General features: G+C 31.9%; 1 protein-coding gene across 2 annotated transcripts in view; it reads left to right on the top strand.

Annotated features, from left to right (window-relative positions):
• LOC107452997 (F-box/WD repeat-containing protein 1A) overlaps positions 1–14491 on the top strand; it is a 103740-nt gene that overhangs the window by 87791 nt on the left and 1458 nt on the right. Inside the window, exons 10-11 of one of the 2 annotated variants that reach the window (XR_006226361.3) lie at positions 3959–4050; positions 9600–9678. Coding sequence is in view for 1 of the 2 variants with exons in the window: in XM_016069648.4 (XP_015925134.1) it covers positions 9600–9678 (79 nt within the window). In the remaining variant the exon portion in view is untranslated. The remainder of the gene's footprint in view (positions 1–3958; positions 4051–9599; positions 9679–14491) is intronic. The other variant, XM_016069648.4, reaches the window with a different exon arrangement.

Below are 14491 nucleotides of genomic sequence, written 5' to 3'. Positions count from 1 at the left end.
ATTAAATTTGATTTAGCTTCTTTTTTTAAAAAAAATAAATATGTGAATTTTTTTTTCTTACCGTATTTTTCGGCGAAAGCGCCGCACATCGATAAAAATGAAATTTTTAAAAAAAAAGTTATAGTAAGCGCCGTAATGGCGCTAAACCGCGCATATCAGCATCCTTTTAGAAGAGACCTTTAAATTACCATTTAGAATATCTGTATAATAAAAAAATTTTTTATGCATTTCATAAAATAAAGTTTTAATTTCTAAATCATAATAAAAAAATTCTTTTTCAGCAAAAAGAAAAGCAACAAAAAAAGTTCTCTTTCAGCAAAAAAAGAAAAAATAAACGATATAAAATAAAGTTGTTTTTACCAGTTGGCTCCTTGCCAAAAAACAGAAGAACAGCAAAAAAATATTTATATGTTCAGTAGCTGAATTAACGCTGAACTGATTACAGAAATCCGTAAAACAATGTAATAAGAAAAATAAAATAAAAAGATTTCAAAATTTATTGCCATTAACAATTTGAGGAAAAACTAATACATAATAAAGAAACGGCTTATAATAACGAAATAACTAATAATAACAAGAATCAGAAATAACTAAACAGGCCCCAAAAAAATTCTGAAGGAATGAACGAAGGGAAAATAAGTTTCACTTTCACAATCTTTAGGGGTCAATTTTAGTGGGTAGAATGCCCTCTCCTTCAATGGAAATAACCCAATGTGACTCAACTTAGAAAGAGAGAAGAAAATGTTTAAAAGAGGGGTGTACCCCACCTCCTCCATGTGTCATTTCTACTGGAACTGTTTAGGAGGAATCAATCAGTTATTTTTTAAAGGGGTTGGGGAAAAGAAAAGGGTGGGACCCCTAATCCAGAATTCCAAAATTCGGCACTTAATCTGATCTAATTTTTTTCTTTTTTTTTAAGAAATTTATATTGATAAGACAAAAAAAAAAATCAGCTATATTCTTTTTATTTGGAATTTTATTCTGTTGAAGTAACTTACTTTATTTTATCTTTTAAAAATGAAAAAGAAGCTTGAAAAACTAATAATAAATCTGTGTCAAAGGAAACATCTGTTTCTTAAGCAGTTTAAAATAAATTGAGAAGTAGAAACACCTGCATTTCAAATGGACAAAATAAAGAAATGCAAGTTGGAAAAAACTGATCAATCAATCTTGACAGCTGTGCTTTACTGATTTGTCCCCACATTTCCCTCCTCTGTTTGACCATAAATTGGCCACACCCAGTTGACATTGAAACTACCATGTGGACTACAAAATGAATTCTATCCCTTTTGTTGTTTTTTATTCGATTCATAAATTTTTTATTTTGCCGCTTTTTTATTTAACTGTTAATTTGTTGTTTTTTTTGTTAATAGCTAGCTTGCTTTTTTTTCTTGTTAATAGTTGTTTGCTTGTTTTTTTTTTTATCCTTATTAGTTTTTAGCTTGTTTTTTGTTGTTATTCTTTGTTAGTTTCTTAGCATTAATTGTTAATTTTTTTTCTTTTTTTTGTAGTTCCTTGTTAGCTGTTTTTTTCTTGCGAGGTAAGCGTCTTTTGTTAAAACAAAATGTTATCTAAAAGAAAAAACGAGAACTATGATCTCACGCTCCAAAGAAGAAACGATTATTTCTTCTTCATAGAATTCGGTTTATTTCTTCTTGATTATATTATATAGATTATTATTTTGATTAGTAGTAAAATTTCTTAAGTCGGGCCAGTTTTAAATTCACCCCATCATAATCTACGATCGAGACTTGACTGAATTTATCGGTTTTTCTGAAATTAACAGTGGAATTGAATTATAGTAATATTTGGGGTCCATATTGGAATTTCCGAAAGAGATCCAAAGTTCGGCATTTCGTCAGTCCCGTGAGTGTCGGATTTAGGGTCCTATTACTTCCTTTTCTGTTCGCTCCAATTACAATTGCATACCTGCCAACTTTTAATCCCTTCCATTATCATTTTTCCCAGTGGAATTAAAATGGAATTAAAACTTCAATTTCAAGCAAACAAATACGTTGTTTTTGAGAAAACTTAAGATGATAACCATGATAGTAACGCATATTAATATATTTGCTTAATTTTTGTAAGAATAGTGGTGATTAAAATCATTAAAAATTAAGTTTATAAAAGAAAAAAATAGTATATATTTACTACCACTTTATGTATAAAAATAAAATCTTCCGGAAAATCCGGAAGAGTTGGCAGGTATGCAATTGCCAAGGCGCTAAGTAGATTTCTAGCTTGCGATTTTTCTTTAAGCTGGGGGTGGATACAAGATGCATACCTTTTAAATTTTCTTCTTATGCGATGTTTTTTTTCAAATTATTATTTCGTTTATTTATTTTCTTACAGGCGGCTGCCGAAAGTTTGCTAAGAATTGGCGGTGTTCTGCAGCAGATCGCGATACGGGCAAATATTCGTCGACTTCGTTATCAATTTTTTTTAATAGTCTTTCTCTCAGAAAATTATTTAATCTTAAATAACTTTCCTTGACAAATTTTTTTGCTACTAAAAAATATTTCGTAGGAAGCGCTGCATGTAGGAAAGAAACAACTTTTTTTTTCGATAGCGCCGCGGCCCTTCCGTCGAAATATACGGTATCTTAATTTGTAAATGCTTTTATAATTTAAATGTTGTTTTCTTCCGATTTTTTAAACTAAGGAGAACTTTCCTTATTTATTTTTCATATTTGAAAATATTTTTGTATTTTTCATTGTAATTTGGTTTTGATGAAACATCGATATATAATGTTTTTTAGCAGATCCCGAAAACCAGCAAATTAAGACATCTGCGATAGCGATGGTCCGAACATGCCGGGTTCTCTACTGTATTTCATTCTTAATAATTTTAAGCAACCCTTTGTTCTGTTGAGTATTTCTGAGTTAAAAGAAAAATTTGAAGCTTATTTTTTCTTTTCTTAATTTTGCAATTTTACCTTCCTAATTTATATTTTTCTTTCTATTTATCCACCTTAATGTTTCATTTTTTATTAGAAAATCTTAACATATTGCATTTTGAGTTTGCTTTTTCTTTGATTTTTAAGAACGTTCGCAGTTGATTAAATGCGATTTATTTTTCTTTTTTAATAAATATGTGAAATTTTTTATTAATTTTTTCTCTTATCTTAATTTGTAAATGTTTTTATTAATTTAAATGTTGTTTTCTTCTGATTTTTTTAATTAGAGAGAACTTTCCTTATTTATTTTTCATATTTTAAAATATGTTAGTATTTTTCATTTTAATTTTTGTTCGATGAAGCATCGATTTATAATGTTTTTTAGCAGATCCCGAAAACCGGCAAATTCTGATATCTGGGATAGCGATGGTCCCGAACATGCCGGGTTCTCTACTGTATTTCATTCTTAATGATTTTAACCCTTTGTTCTTTTGAGTTTTTCTGAGTTAAAAGAAAAATTTGAAGCTCACTCTGGTAAACATAATTAAACTTAAGAATTAAAATGGGTATAAATAAATTTTCATTATTTTTATTTTCCTTATTCCTACTAAATTTTTCAAACCTGTCCAATGCTAAAGTTTATTTTAAAATATTGTTTTTAATTGCAAGTAGTTTTATTTCTAAAAAAATATGGTATGTAAGTTTAAAAAACTTGTGTAGATGGCTTTAACCCACTGACGGTTCAGCATGTAAAAAATCGCATTTTAACCTGCAGTCTTCTCTGCATAGCAAAACCGGTTTTCCCATGTTAATAGATAGGGGAACTGTGTGTAGGGGAGAAACATTCTCCCAATTTTGCCCATTTCCTTAACCGCCAGTGGGTTAAAAAATAAATTTCATTTTATTATTTCCTAAGGTTATTATAACTGGTTTAAAATAAGTCACCCCTTTAGTTAGTAAAGAAATTTCCTTTTTATATAGAAATCAGTTTAAATAGATTTTGCTTTTTAAAACTTTTTGATATGTTTTAATGGGCATTAATTTTCTGTACTTCTCTTTCAGAAAAATACCTGCTGGAAAAACTAAATTTCAGCTCTCATGGCTTGAAGTTCTCGACGAAAATGGGGATTTATTAAGTAATTGGTGTCAAGAAGGTAAAGATGGGGATACTGTAGTCTCTGTAACAGTTGTGCTCAATTTTCAAATAGTGGAATTTCCAAACTACTGCAACATTCTAATGGAGAAAAGCATCAGCTGGCTGCCAAAGAAGCAAAAGGGCAGAGGAAGTTGTTTGGATTAAAAGATAACTCTAATACCACAACTGGAACTAATACAAAAGTTGTGATGATGCAGTTGAGCCAAAGCCAAAAAGTGGCAAAGGCTGAAGCTTTGTGGGCAATGAGAGTCGCAGTATCCAATTATTCATTTGCTTCAAGTCAGGATATTGTGCCGTTATTTCCCGGGTTGCAAAAAACCCACCTGCCCAATAAAACCCGTCCGAGTTTTACTGGGCAAAACCCACTCTGAAAAACCCACCCTAAAGTGGGTTTTTCTAAGATTGATAGTGTGCGACTTCTCTGGAGACCAAATACAAAACATTTGTTAAATGATAACTTTGAGCTGGCTTCAGAGAGGTTTGACAAATTAAAAAGGAGATTTAAAAATGATAAATCCTTGTTTGAAGAATATAAAAAAGTCATAAAAACTTACGAAAATGAAGAGATAATTGAGAAAGTTAAAAACACTGATCCCCAAAATTATAAACAATGTTATTTACCTCATAGGGCGGTTTTAAGAAACGATAAATTAACTAGCAAATTAAGGATTGTATTTGACGGTTCCGCGCAAAAAAAAATGAATTGTCTCTTAACGACTGTTTGTATATTGGGCCAAATTTATACCCAGATATATATGAACTTATGCTAGCGTTTCGAGAAAACAAGATTGCTTTTATAGGGGACGTTCAATAAGCTTTCTTACAAATAGGGATTAATGTAGAAGATCGAGATGTCACAAGATTTCTTTGGTGAGATGACCCCGAGAATGATTTGTCTACAGTAATTTATAGATTTTGCCGCGTACTATTTGGTATCAACTGTAGCCCTTTTCTCAAAGCGGCTACTATTAAAGAGCATATTAAAAAGTTTGCAAAATCAAAGCCTCTTGCGTATGAATTACTAAATGAAAGGGTATACGTCGATGACGTCATAGGGGGAAGTGACAGTACAGATACAGCATTTCAAATAAGTTCTGATTGTGTTGAAATATTTCGGGATGCGGGCATGGTATTGAGAAAGTTTCAAACAAATGATAAAAAATTACGTGAATTATGGAAGAAAGCAGGTATAGTTGTTCAGAATGAAAAGGAATCGTTAGGTCAATCAGGCTTTCCATTTAAAGTTTTGGGAGTTTGTTGGGATCTTAAAAAAGATGTATTTTACTTTAAGTCCAAATATCTGTTAAAATTGATAGACACAGGGCAAGTAACAAAACGATTTATTTTGAAAATCATTGGCCGTATTTTTGATCCAGTAGGATTTTTGGGACCCTTTACAATGCTGATTACTCATCCTAAGGACTGGTTCCACTGCCCCAGAATTGACAATCCTGCCGATCTTATTAGTAGAGGCGCTTCCCATTGGTGCCCAGAGGATTATTGAAGAATTCCGACATTTGATGGAAGGGGCCACCTTGGTTGTCCCTTCCGACCGAAATGTGGCCAGAATTGAAACTCTTCAAAGAAAATGATGAGCAAATTGAGTATTGTAAAAATGAAATCACCGTTATGAAATGTGTAGATGGTGAAGAACTTGAGTTGATAAATATCGGTAACTTTAGCAACCTCGAAAAAGTTGTTAGAATCATAGCGTGAGTAGTGCAATATTTGAACTGTTTAAAGAAAGTTAAGCCGAATATGGACACTTTGACTGCAGAAGAGCTCCGAAATTCTGAAGATATACCAGTAAAGCTTACTCAAGCAAAATTCTGTGAAAGTGAGATACGAGCTCTCCAATCTAGTTTGCCTATTCCAGCTTCTTCTACTATTTTCAATTTTGCTCCTTATCTTGATGAAAAAGGTATCCTGAGAATTACAGGAAGATTGGCCGAAGGAGATTATTCTTTTGATGTGAAAAAGCCTATAATCATACCAAGACAGTCTAAATTTGCAGAGTTGCTTGTCAAGCGAGAACACGAAAATGTATTTCATTCTGGAATAGAGAGCACTTTAGTACAAATTTGGAGAAGATTTTGGGTGCCTAAAGGAAGACAATTAGTAAAAAAGGTCTCGAAATGTTTGATTTGTCGCAGATACACAGCCAAACCTTCTACCCAAATGACTGGACAGCTTCCAAAAGATCGAATTAGTGAAACTCCTGCTTTTACTGTATGCGGAATTGATTTTGCCGGACCAATCTACATCAAGGGTGAAAATAGAATAAAGAAATCATATATAGCCTTGTTCACATGTGCAGTCACGAGAGCAATACATCTTGAATTAGTCACAGACATGTCTACTTCAAATTTTCTGCTCGCATTCAGAAGATTTCTCTCTAGAAGAGGTGGTTGTCATACAATCTACTCCGACAATGCCAAGACTTTTAAATGTACTGATAAAGAGCTTCAGAGATTATTTGATATTTTGGAAAATTCAGAATTTAAAAACTTTCTTGCTGCTAAAAGAATATCCTGGAAATTCATCGTCCAACTTGTCCCTTGGTGGGGAGGATTTTATGAAAGATTGGTAAAAAGTGTCAAAGAGCCTCCAAAGAAAATACTTCGAAAAGCTCTCTTAAATTTTGAAGAGATGACCACTATATTGACTGAAATTGAAACCATCGTTAATCTTCGACCCTTGTCCTACGTCACTAACGAAATTGGTGAACCGGAAATTCTTACCCCATCACAATTTTTAACCCCTGGTAAAGAAAAGGCAGAGTATCCAGCTCATTTCATAGAAACCATCCATAGAGAATCCAGCAGAAAGATTCTTATAAGAAGAAAAGAATACCAAGCTACATTATTGGCTAATTTATGGAAGCACTGGAAGGAGCACTATTTGTTTAATTTGAGATCTGCACACAACTTTACTTCTCCTAACTTAACAAAATGTTTGAAAGTGGGAGATGTGGTTATGATGGAGGGCACCACAAAATCAAAACTATTATGGGACATAGGTATTATAACAAAAGTATTGCAAGGGCGTGATAGACTTGTAAGATCTTGCCTTATTCGCAAATCCAACAGCGAATATAAACGCTCAGTACAACTTATTTATCCTTTAGAACTCAATGACTGAAATGCACAATGATAAACTTTAATAGTTTTTTTATTTTCTTTCAAGTGAATATTTGCATTTCATTTCAAATTTATTTGCATTTAAATGTTATTTTTTTTAATATGTTTATGTTATTTTTGTCTAATTTTTATGTTTAAAATTTTGGTGAACTCAGAGGAGTTCAAGTGGGGAGTGTTGAGGATTTATAATACCAGATAGCGCTGAGCGCAAACAATTTTTTTTATTATTTTTTCTTCACTTCTTAAGTTTCAGTTTGGATTCAACCCACTGAACCACAATGAAATAAAATCCTTTTAATCATTACAATTTGTGTAATTATTGTTTAATTTGAATTAACCTTGTCACAATTTATTAAAATATTGATACTGCCCCACGGCAATGCCTCCTGTGAGAGGGTTTTTAGCATGGTGCGGAGGAATAAAACAGACTTTAGAAATAATATTAATTTGAACACACTTCAGAGTATCATGGTAGAGAAATCAAAATTAACGTACATGGGGAGCACTTTCTTGAGTTGGGGCGTTTTATCCGTATTTTACAGTAGAAAAATATAATTTAAAAGGATAAAAACATTTGCAAGTTTAGACAAGAAAAACAAGTTTAAAAAATTCAAAATTCACATATTTAATTTTTGATAATAATTCAAATCCCCAAATTAACTAATGTAAAACAAAACCAATTATTAAAAATCACAATATATTTCATAACTAATTATACGGGGGTTGGAAAACTTAATAGGAAATGAAAGGAAAACTTAATAATCTAAATAAAAACAGCACTTGAAAATTATCGAACTGAAACGATGTTAAAAAAAGGCGCTAACATAAATATTAAAACCTGGAACAAGGCAGGATATTATAAGATCAACGGAATTAAAAAAAAAAAAAAACTTAATGATAAAATTTATGAATAAAAAGAATTAATTTATTTAGTATGAAATTTATCTTAAAAAGAAAAAAACTCAAATGCAGTGGAATCAGAAGAACTGAATCAAAATTAAAAAAAGAAAGCTGCTATCTGCTTCATAAAATAATCGTCTGCCTTTAATTAATTAACAATCTTCTCCTTTTATTTTATTTTTTATAAAAATACTATTTTTAATGAAAGCAGATGTGATTCTACATCCAAAAAAAATTAATTAATCAATTTATTCGAAGAAAAAAATATATATATTGTTTTGTTAATCGATGTCAAATAGATGAATATAACTGGTGATTAAAAAACATTTTGTTCGTATTAAATAATGCATTATCTGAAATAATAAAACAATTCATCTTAATAAATAAAGGATAACAAAAGGTAAAGTAGATTTAAAATAAATCTCACATGTCAATACTCTTAGCCAGAAGTTTCAAGCTCCTTAACTGGGACATTCATTGATATGCTTGTGCAATGCATTTTCCCCACACCCTCATAAATCAAAGAGAAAAGGAAATCAGCATGCCACTCCTTCAAGTTTGATTGACAGGAGCTTATCAGAAAAACAACTGACACACAGGAGAAAATGAAACATTTGTCCTTTCCCTGCCCCCTCTGGATCTAATGATCTTCAAGGTCAGGGGAAGAATTCCCCCCTTTCCCTCTGCTCAACTTCAAAGATGAGTCAAATTTTCACTTTTTTTTAAATAATCGTTATACTTCAAAATAGCGGAAAAACTAAGCAAAATTCTTCCCGGTTTTCTGGATACCGGGTAAATGGTTCTCTACTGTATTTGATCCAGGAGTTCCCTTGTCTTTTGGATTGGGTACAAAACAGCTATAAGTAGTTGAATGTTGGTAGTCGTAAACCCAAAATTGGGTCTGCTGTTTGGTGATGGTTATAAAATAAAATAAATTACAATTTATTTGGATTATAGAAATACTTTATTTGATCTACAAAAATTGTGATTTATGTTTCTTTCACTGTATGTGATATACTTAGTTAAATCTCAACAAAAAAAATTGAAAAAATTTACGGCAATGTTTTGTTGATTAAATTATTTTATTAGGGTTTTTTCAAATATATATTTTTTTTTAATGGTGGGCACTTGAGTCTATTTCCCATTGGTCTCAGAAATGCCAGAATAGCTACCCTTTTATCATTACTCTGTGTCTAAGCCACGGTGGTGGAGTAGCATGTCATACAACCCCAAACCCGTTTATAAATGTTGCATTCACTCTATCATACAGAGAGAAAGAAATTTACAACCATGCGTACGATAGGATTTGAACACTCAGCCACTGGCCCTGTAATCCAGTTCAGTAACCACTAGACCAGTGATCGGTTTTTCTCAAATAGAAATGTATAATTTCTAATCACTTTATTTTGAATGATTTAATTGAATACCCTGTATTTTTTTAAATAGCTTTATCATTAAAAAAGTTTTACATTATCTGTGATTAATTAATTATAAGTGTTTGTTTCAGAAAAATAAAAGTTTGGGACTTAGCTGCTGCTTTGGATCCTAGAGCACCTGCGGGAACTTTATGCTTAAGAACATTAGTTGTAAGTAACATGTTTATATTTTATTAATTATTTGGAATAAAAAACTTCAGATTGGATATACTGTAATTTTCACCATAAATAAACAACTTCTGCACCCCAAGTAATCTAATAGTAAATTTTAGCGTTTACAAAATTATTTTTGATTTAATAAAATTCATATATTATTATGACCCCCATTATATGTAATCAGTGTGAACAAATCTATAAAATTTGCAGTGACCACGAAAGTATCTCAAAAGTATTCAATTAATTTCTTATTTTAATGCATTTTTTTAAATAAATGTATTGTTGGAAAAGTATTACTTGTGCATCGGAACTTATGAATCAAAATTATTTTTCTTAATTTGTATATATATATACAGACTGTAATTTTTTAAGTATAGGTCGTTTTGTCATGCACAAGTATAAATTTTGTATATAGGTGAAGGGTGCATAGCAACGAGAGCTTGTGTCATGTCCGAGCATTTTTTAAACTTTTTTATAACTGTCTTTGAACGCCCAACTCAATTTTTGGGTTTTGATTGCTAATATTCACCTATGTTGCCATCTAATTTTGAACCCAATCCAGAAGACGAGAGAACTGGATCAAGCAGTGGCAGAAATTTGCCTTTGTGGAAGGCTTTTTGATTAAACTAACCTGCATTTATGTTACATGGAGAGGAAAACCTCCTACAGTTAGCCTGACGTCAAGGGGACTTTAACCCATGATCTGTCTACCACTGAGGCTATTTTACATCAGCACTGTGGTCGGTGCGAGATGGGGGCGGAATTCGTATCAAGCAGTTATCGTATACCTCATTGGGAGGCGAACACTCTATCCCCTGTCTCTGATTGTGTGTTATTCAAAAAGCTACTTTTTGACTGAGTCAATAAATTTAATTGTTCTTGCTTTACTCCCACATTTGCAAATTCCAACTCTTTTTTAGTATTATGCATATTCTAAATAAATGTTGCCTTTACAGCGTCAACTGATTTATGGTTCATACATTAATTGTGTACTTTGAAAAACGTTTTTTTAACAAAAGCAATATTTTATTGAGTAGTAAATTTTCGTAGCTGTTATTCTTCATGTTTAACTGCAAAAAACGGTTTCTTTCACTGTGCGACCAAATATAAATACATTTTCTCGTTGTATTTTCACTTTTATTGCTAATTAAAATAGTTTAAAATTAAGCCCACACTAGTGGCCATATTTTGTTTGAAATATGGTGTCTCCTTTCTTTTATAAGTTTGTGTATATAGTAGATACACAATCAAAATAAAAGTAGAGAATTCAAGATGAGATTAAAACAAAATTTTAAAAATGTAGATAAGGTATAGTTCGTTCACCAGGAGTTGGCACTTGGCTGCACCCCCTCGGACGCAGAGTTCATTTCAGCGCGGGGGAGTATGAGGAAAAACATTTCCTCGCTTGAAATCGAGATAACCTCTAATGAGCGCAAAGCCGTCACACGGTTTTTTATAGGTAGTCCAATCAGACCACTATGAAGGCAAACCAGTTTACGAAAGAGCCCTTTAATAGAAAATCTAGTAAAAATAAAAAAGTGGTTACAAATATATGTCTAAAAATTTGTTTAATTTTTTAATATGATTAGTTTGTCTTATTTACTTGTCTATCACTACAGATTCAATTCTCAAATATATATGATGAATTTCTTTTAATTACTTTCAAAATAAAATTTGGGCTCATGCGCACAACTGGTTCACTTTGTAAATAGTCTGCACAAACTACATATAAGAAACCGTGTGGAGACTTTCTGATGTAGAAGGTGATGGCCAAGCACAAACAGTGAATTCTTTTTCAGTCACTTACTTCGCTTTATCATCAGCTATTATACCTTTCGTTATTCTAGCTAATTTATATTTAAAAAATTTTCCCCAGCAAAATATATCAAAAAGAACAAACTATTCAATAAAAAGAGAGAAATATCAGCAAGTTTATGAAATAAAATGCTCATGTTCAAAATATGCACATGAAGATTGCAAAATTAATATTTTTGTTATACGATCGTCAAATAGCAGCCTTGTTCACATCCTTCTCCCCAAAATAGCGAAATAGTATCATCCGATATCACGTGATGAAGGCGAAGCCAAGTGCCAACTCCTAGTGAACGAACTAAGAATAGCACGATGAAAAATTTTAAAAAAAGAAGAAAAAAACAATAAACGAATTTAGTCTACTGATAATCAAACAAACATGCTAACAGACGTTTTATCTTAATTCCATCTTTATAAAACTGAAATGATATGAAACATGTGGTGAGAATTCACCCTGAAAAGGAAGAGTAAATAAACAACAATAAGATAAAGTAAATAATATGAACTTTAATAATTCAAATAGTGATTGAAATATATGAAGCAAAAAAAAATGTAAAATTATCTTTATGTTTAAATGTTTTTGATTTTTTTTTCTTTGCTTTAACATACTCACGCATATTCACATACCGTATATTCCGGCGTGTAACAGGCACTTTTAATACAAGAAATAACATTGGAATTTACGGGTGCGCGATATACGCCGAGTATAAAAAATTATAGGTTAAAAAATTTAAATATAGAAAAATACTTTTATTTTAAAGAAATAGCATACCTTTACCTATATACTTCATTGATTTTCGTTATTACATAAATAGTTCATTATATTCGTCTTCTGTTATTTCTTCAGGCATGTCATCACAATCTGTTTCGTCATCCTCATCTGTGTTACCCTCATCCATAAATAAACAGTCATCTTCTGATCCGTCCAGATTATTTGAAATGCTGCATTTTTTTAATGATTTTCTAACCATCTCAGGCTTAATTTCATCCCATGCTTTTAATGTCCATTCGCACACAGTTTCCAAACTTGCATGACACATATGTCCTCCTTTCGTAAAGGTTTTCTCGCCCTCCAACATCCAAGTGTTCCACTGTTTTTTTAAATTGGCTTTAAATGGTTTGTTTAAGCAGACGTCCAATGGCTGAAATAATGATGTCAATCCGCCATGAATAACTGCCATATCAGTGTTACATTCTTTCAACAATTTTTTTGTATTAACTGTAAGGTGGGACCTAAGCATGTCCCACACTAAAAGGCGTTCTGGTTTTCTTACGCAACCTGGACGGATTTGCCAGACATTTTTTACCCACAATTTAACACCATTTTCGTCCATCCAGCCTTTTTCGTGGACATGAACAAAAATACCTTTTGGAAAATTACATTTGGGAAAAGTTTTTCTCTTAAAAATAACTATTGGTTTTAGTTTCGTTCCATCCGCTAAGCAAGAAAGGGCTACGGTGAAATGAGATTTCTCATGTCCCATTGTTATTACGTTGACAGATTTTACTCCCTTTAAATCAATTGTTTTATTACCGATCATGTCAAAACATGACTGGGGTCTCATCCATATTTCCTATTTGCGAAAGTAAATATTCCTTTTTTTTCCGCAGTACTATAATATATTTTTGAAAACTTAACAATTTGCTATCCAAGTCTTTTGGTAGTTTTTGTGATACTTCAGTCTTTTCATGTAGAACTACATTTTTTCGAGCCATAAATCGGCTACACCAACTCACAGTAGCCTTGAAATTTTCACTCTCGTGTGGATTAATCTTTGTCCATTTTAGAGCAAACAAGCGAACACAGTTTCTTGTTGCAATCAAACCATTTTCCAAAACCCAGTTTTCTACACTGTCCACTAACATCGGCCATTTTGTTAGTCCTGTACGCAATGCCCACTTATCCTTAAGTATATCCATTATTTTCTCTTCATTTTTCTTCCATTCACGCACTGAGCTTTCCCCAATACCAAAATGTCTCGCCACAGCCCGATTTACATTTTCTTTCGCAAATTGAATTACTTTGCATTTAAATCCAGCGCTGTGTTTGCTTTGTTTGATAGGAGCCATGTCTACTACTAAAAACTACACTAAATTCTTAAAGCTTACAATGTTTACTTTTCAAAGGCAGGGCATCAAATGGTGCGATTGGCAGAAGAGGAATTGCGTTTTGTTTCCTGATTTGCGGTAAGCTTTTGAGACATACACGATAGACAGCATTCCGTATACCCCTCCCCCCTTACTTCTGGAATGTGGGGAGCAACATTCTTGCACACACCTGCACTGCTGAATACAACAATCTCTTCTCAGAATCACATTTTTACTCTTTCAACTCTATCCTCACATACATGTCAAATTCAGTTCTTTTATTTTTGCAAAAGATAGGGAAAAAAACTTTTTATTTACGATCTTGAAAGACGAGATATTGCACATGTACAATCCAAATTTTCGCGTTATATGAAGAGTATATCTTAACATTTAAAGAAAGTATTAGAAATTACGGGTGCGCGTTATACAGCGGGGTGCGTTATGCGCTGGAATATACAGTATGTGTTAAACTATTAAAAATGAAAAATATTTTAAAAAATCAATCCCAATCTTACAAATAATAAACAATAAATCAAGACACCTTTTTTCTTTTATAATTTTTTATTTTAAAAACAAAGGAAAACTTAATAAACAAATAATCCAAGTAAGTAAACTTTAAAGCAAAGCTAGTCAAATAGAAAGGGCAGTTGTAAATAGATTGCCCTCTTGCCTAATATATAGCTGCCAACTCTACTGGATTTTGCCAGTTTCTTCTGCTCTACTGGTTTGATATAAATTTTCCTAGTTTTTTTACATTTTAAAAAATTTCCTAAAATTGAGTAACTTTCCTAAAGTAAATCCCCATTGAAATAGAATATTTGCCTAGATTGCTTGCCTGAATTTTAAATAAGTATTACTAATACATAATAAAGCAAACCTCATTTGTAGAAATCAGTTAAAAACTTTT

Source organism: Parasteatoda tepidariorum, chromosome 11 (genome assembly GCF_982258835.1).
Source record: "Parasteatoda tepidariorum strain Cologne lab strain chromosome 11, Ptep-v5.0, whole genome shotgun sequence".
Classification (NCBI taxonomy): Eukaryota; Metazoa; Arthropoda; class Arachnida; order Araneae; family Theridiidae; genus Parasteatoda; species Parasteatoda tepidariorum.
The sequence above is the reverse complement of the archived record's forward strand: the minus strand, read 5'-3'. Positions and strand labels throughout refer to the sequence as shown.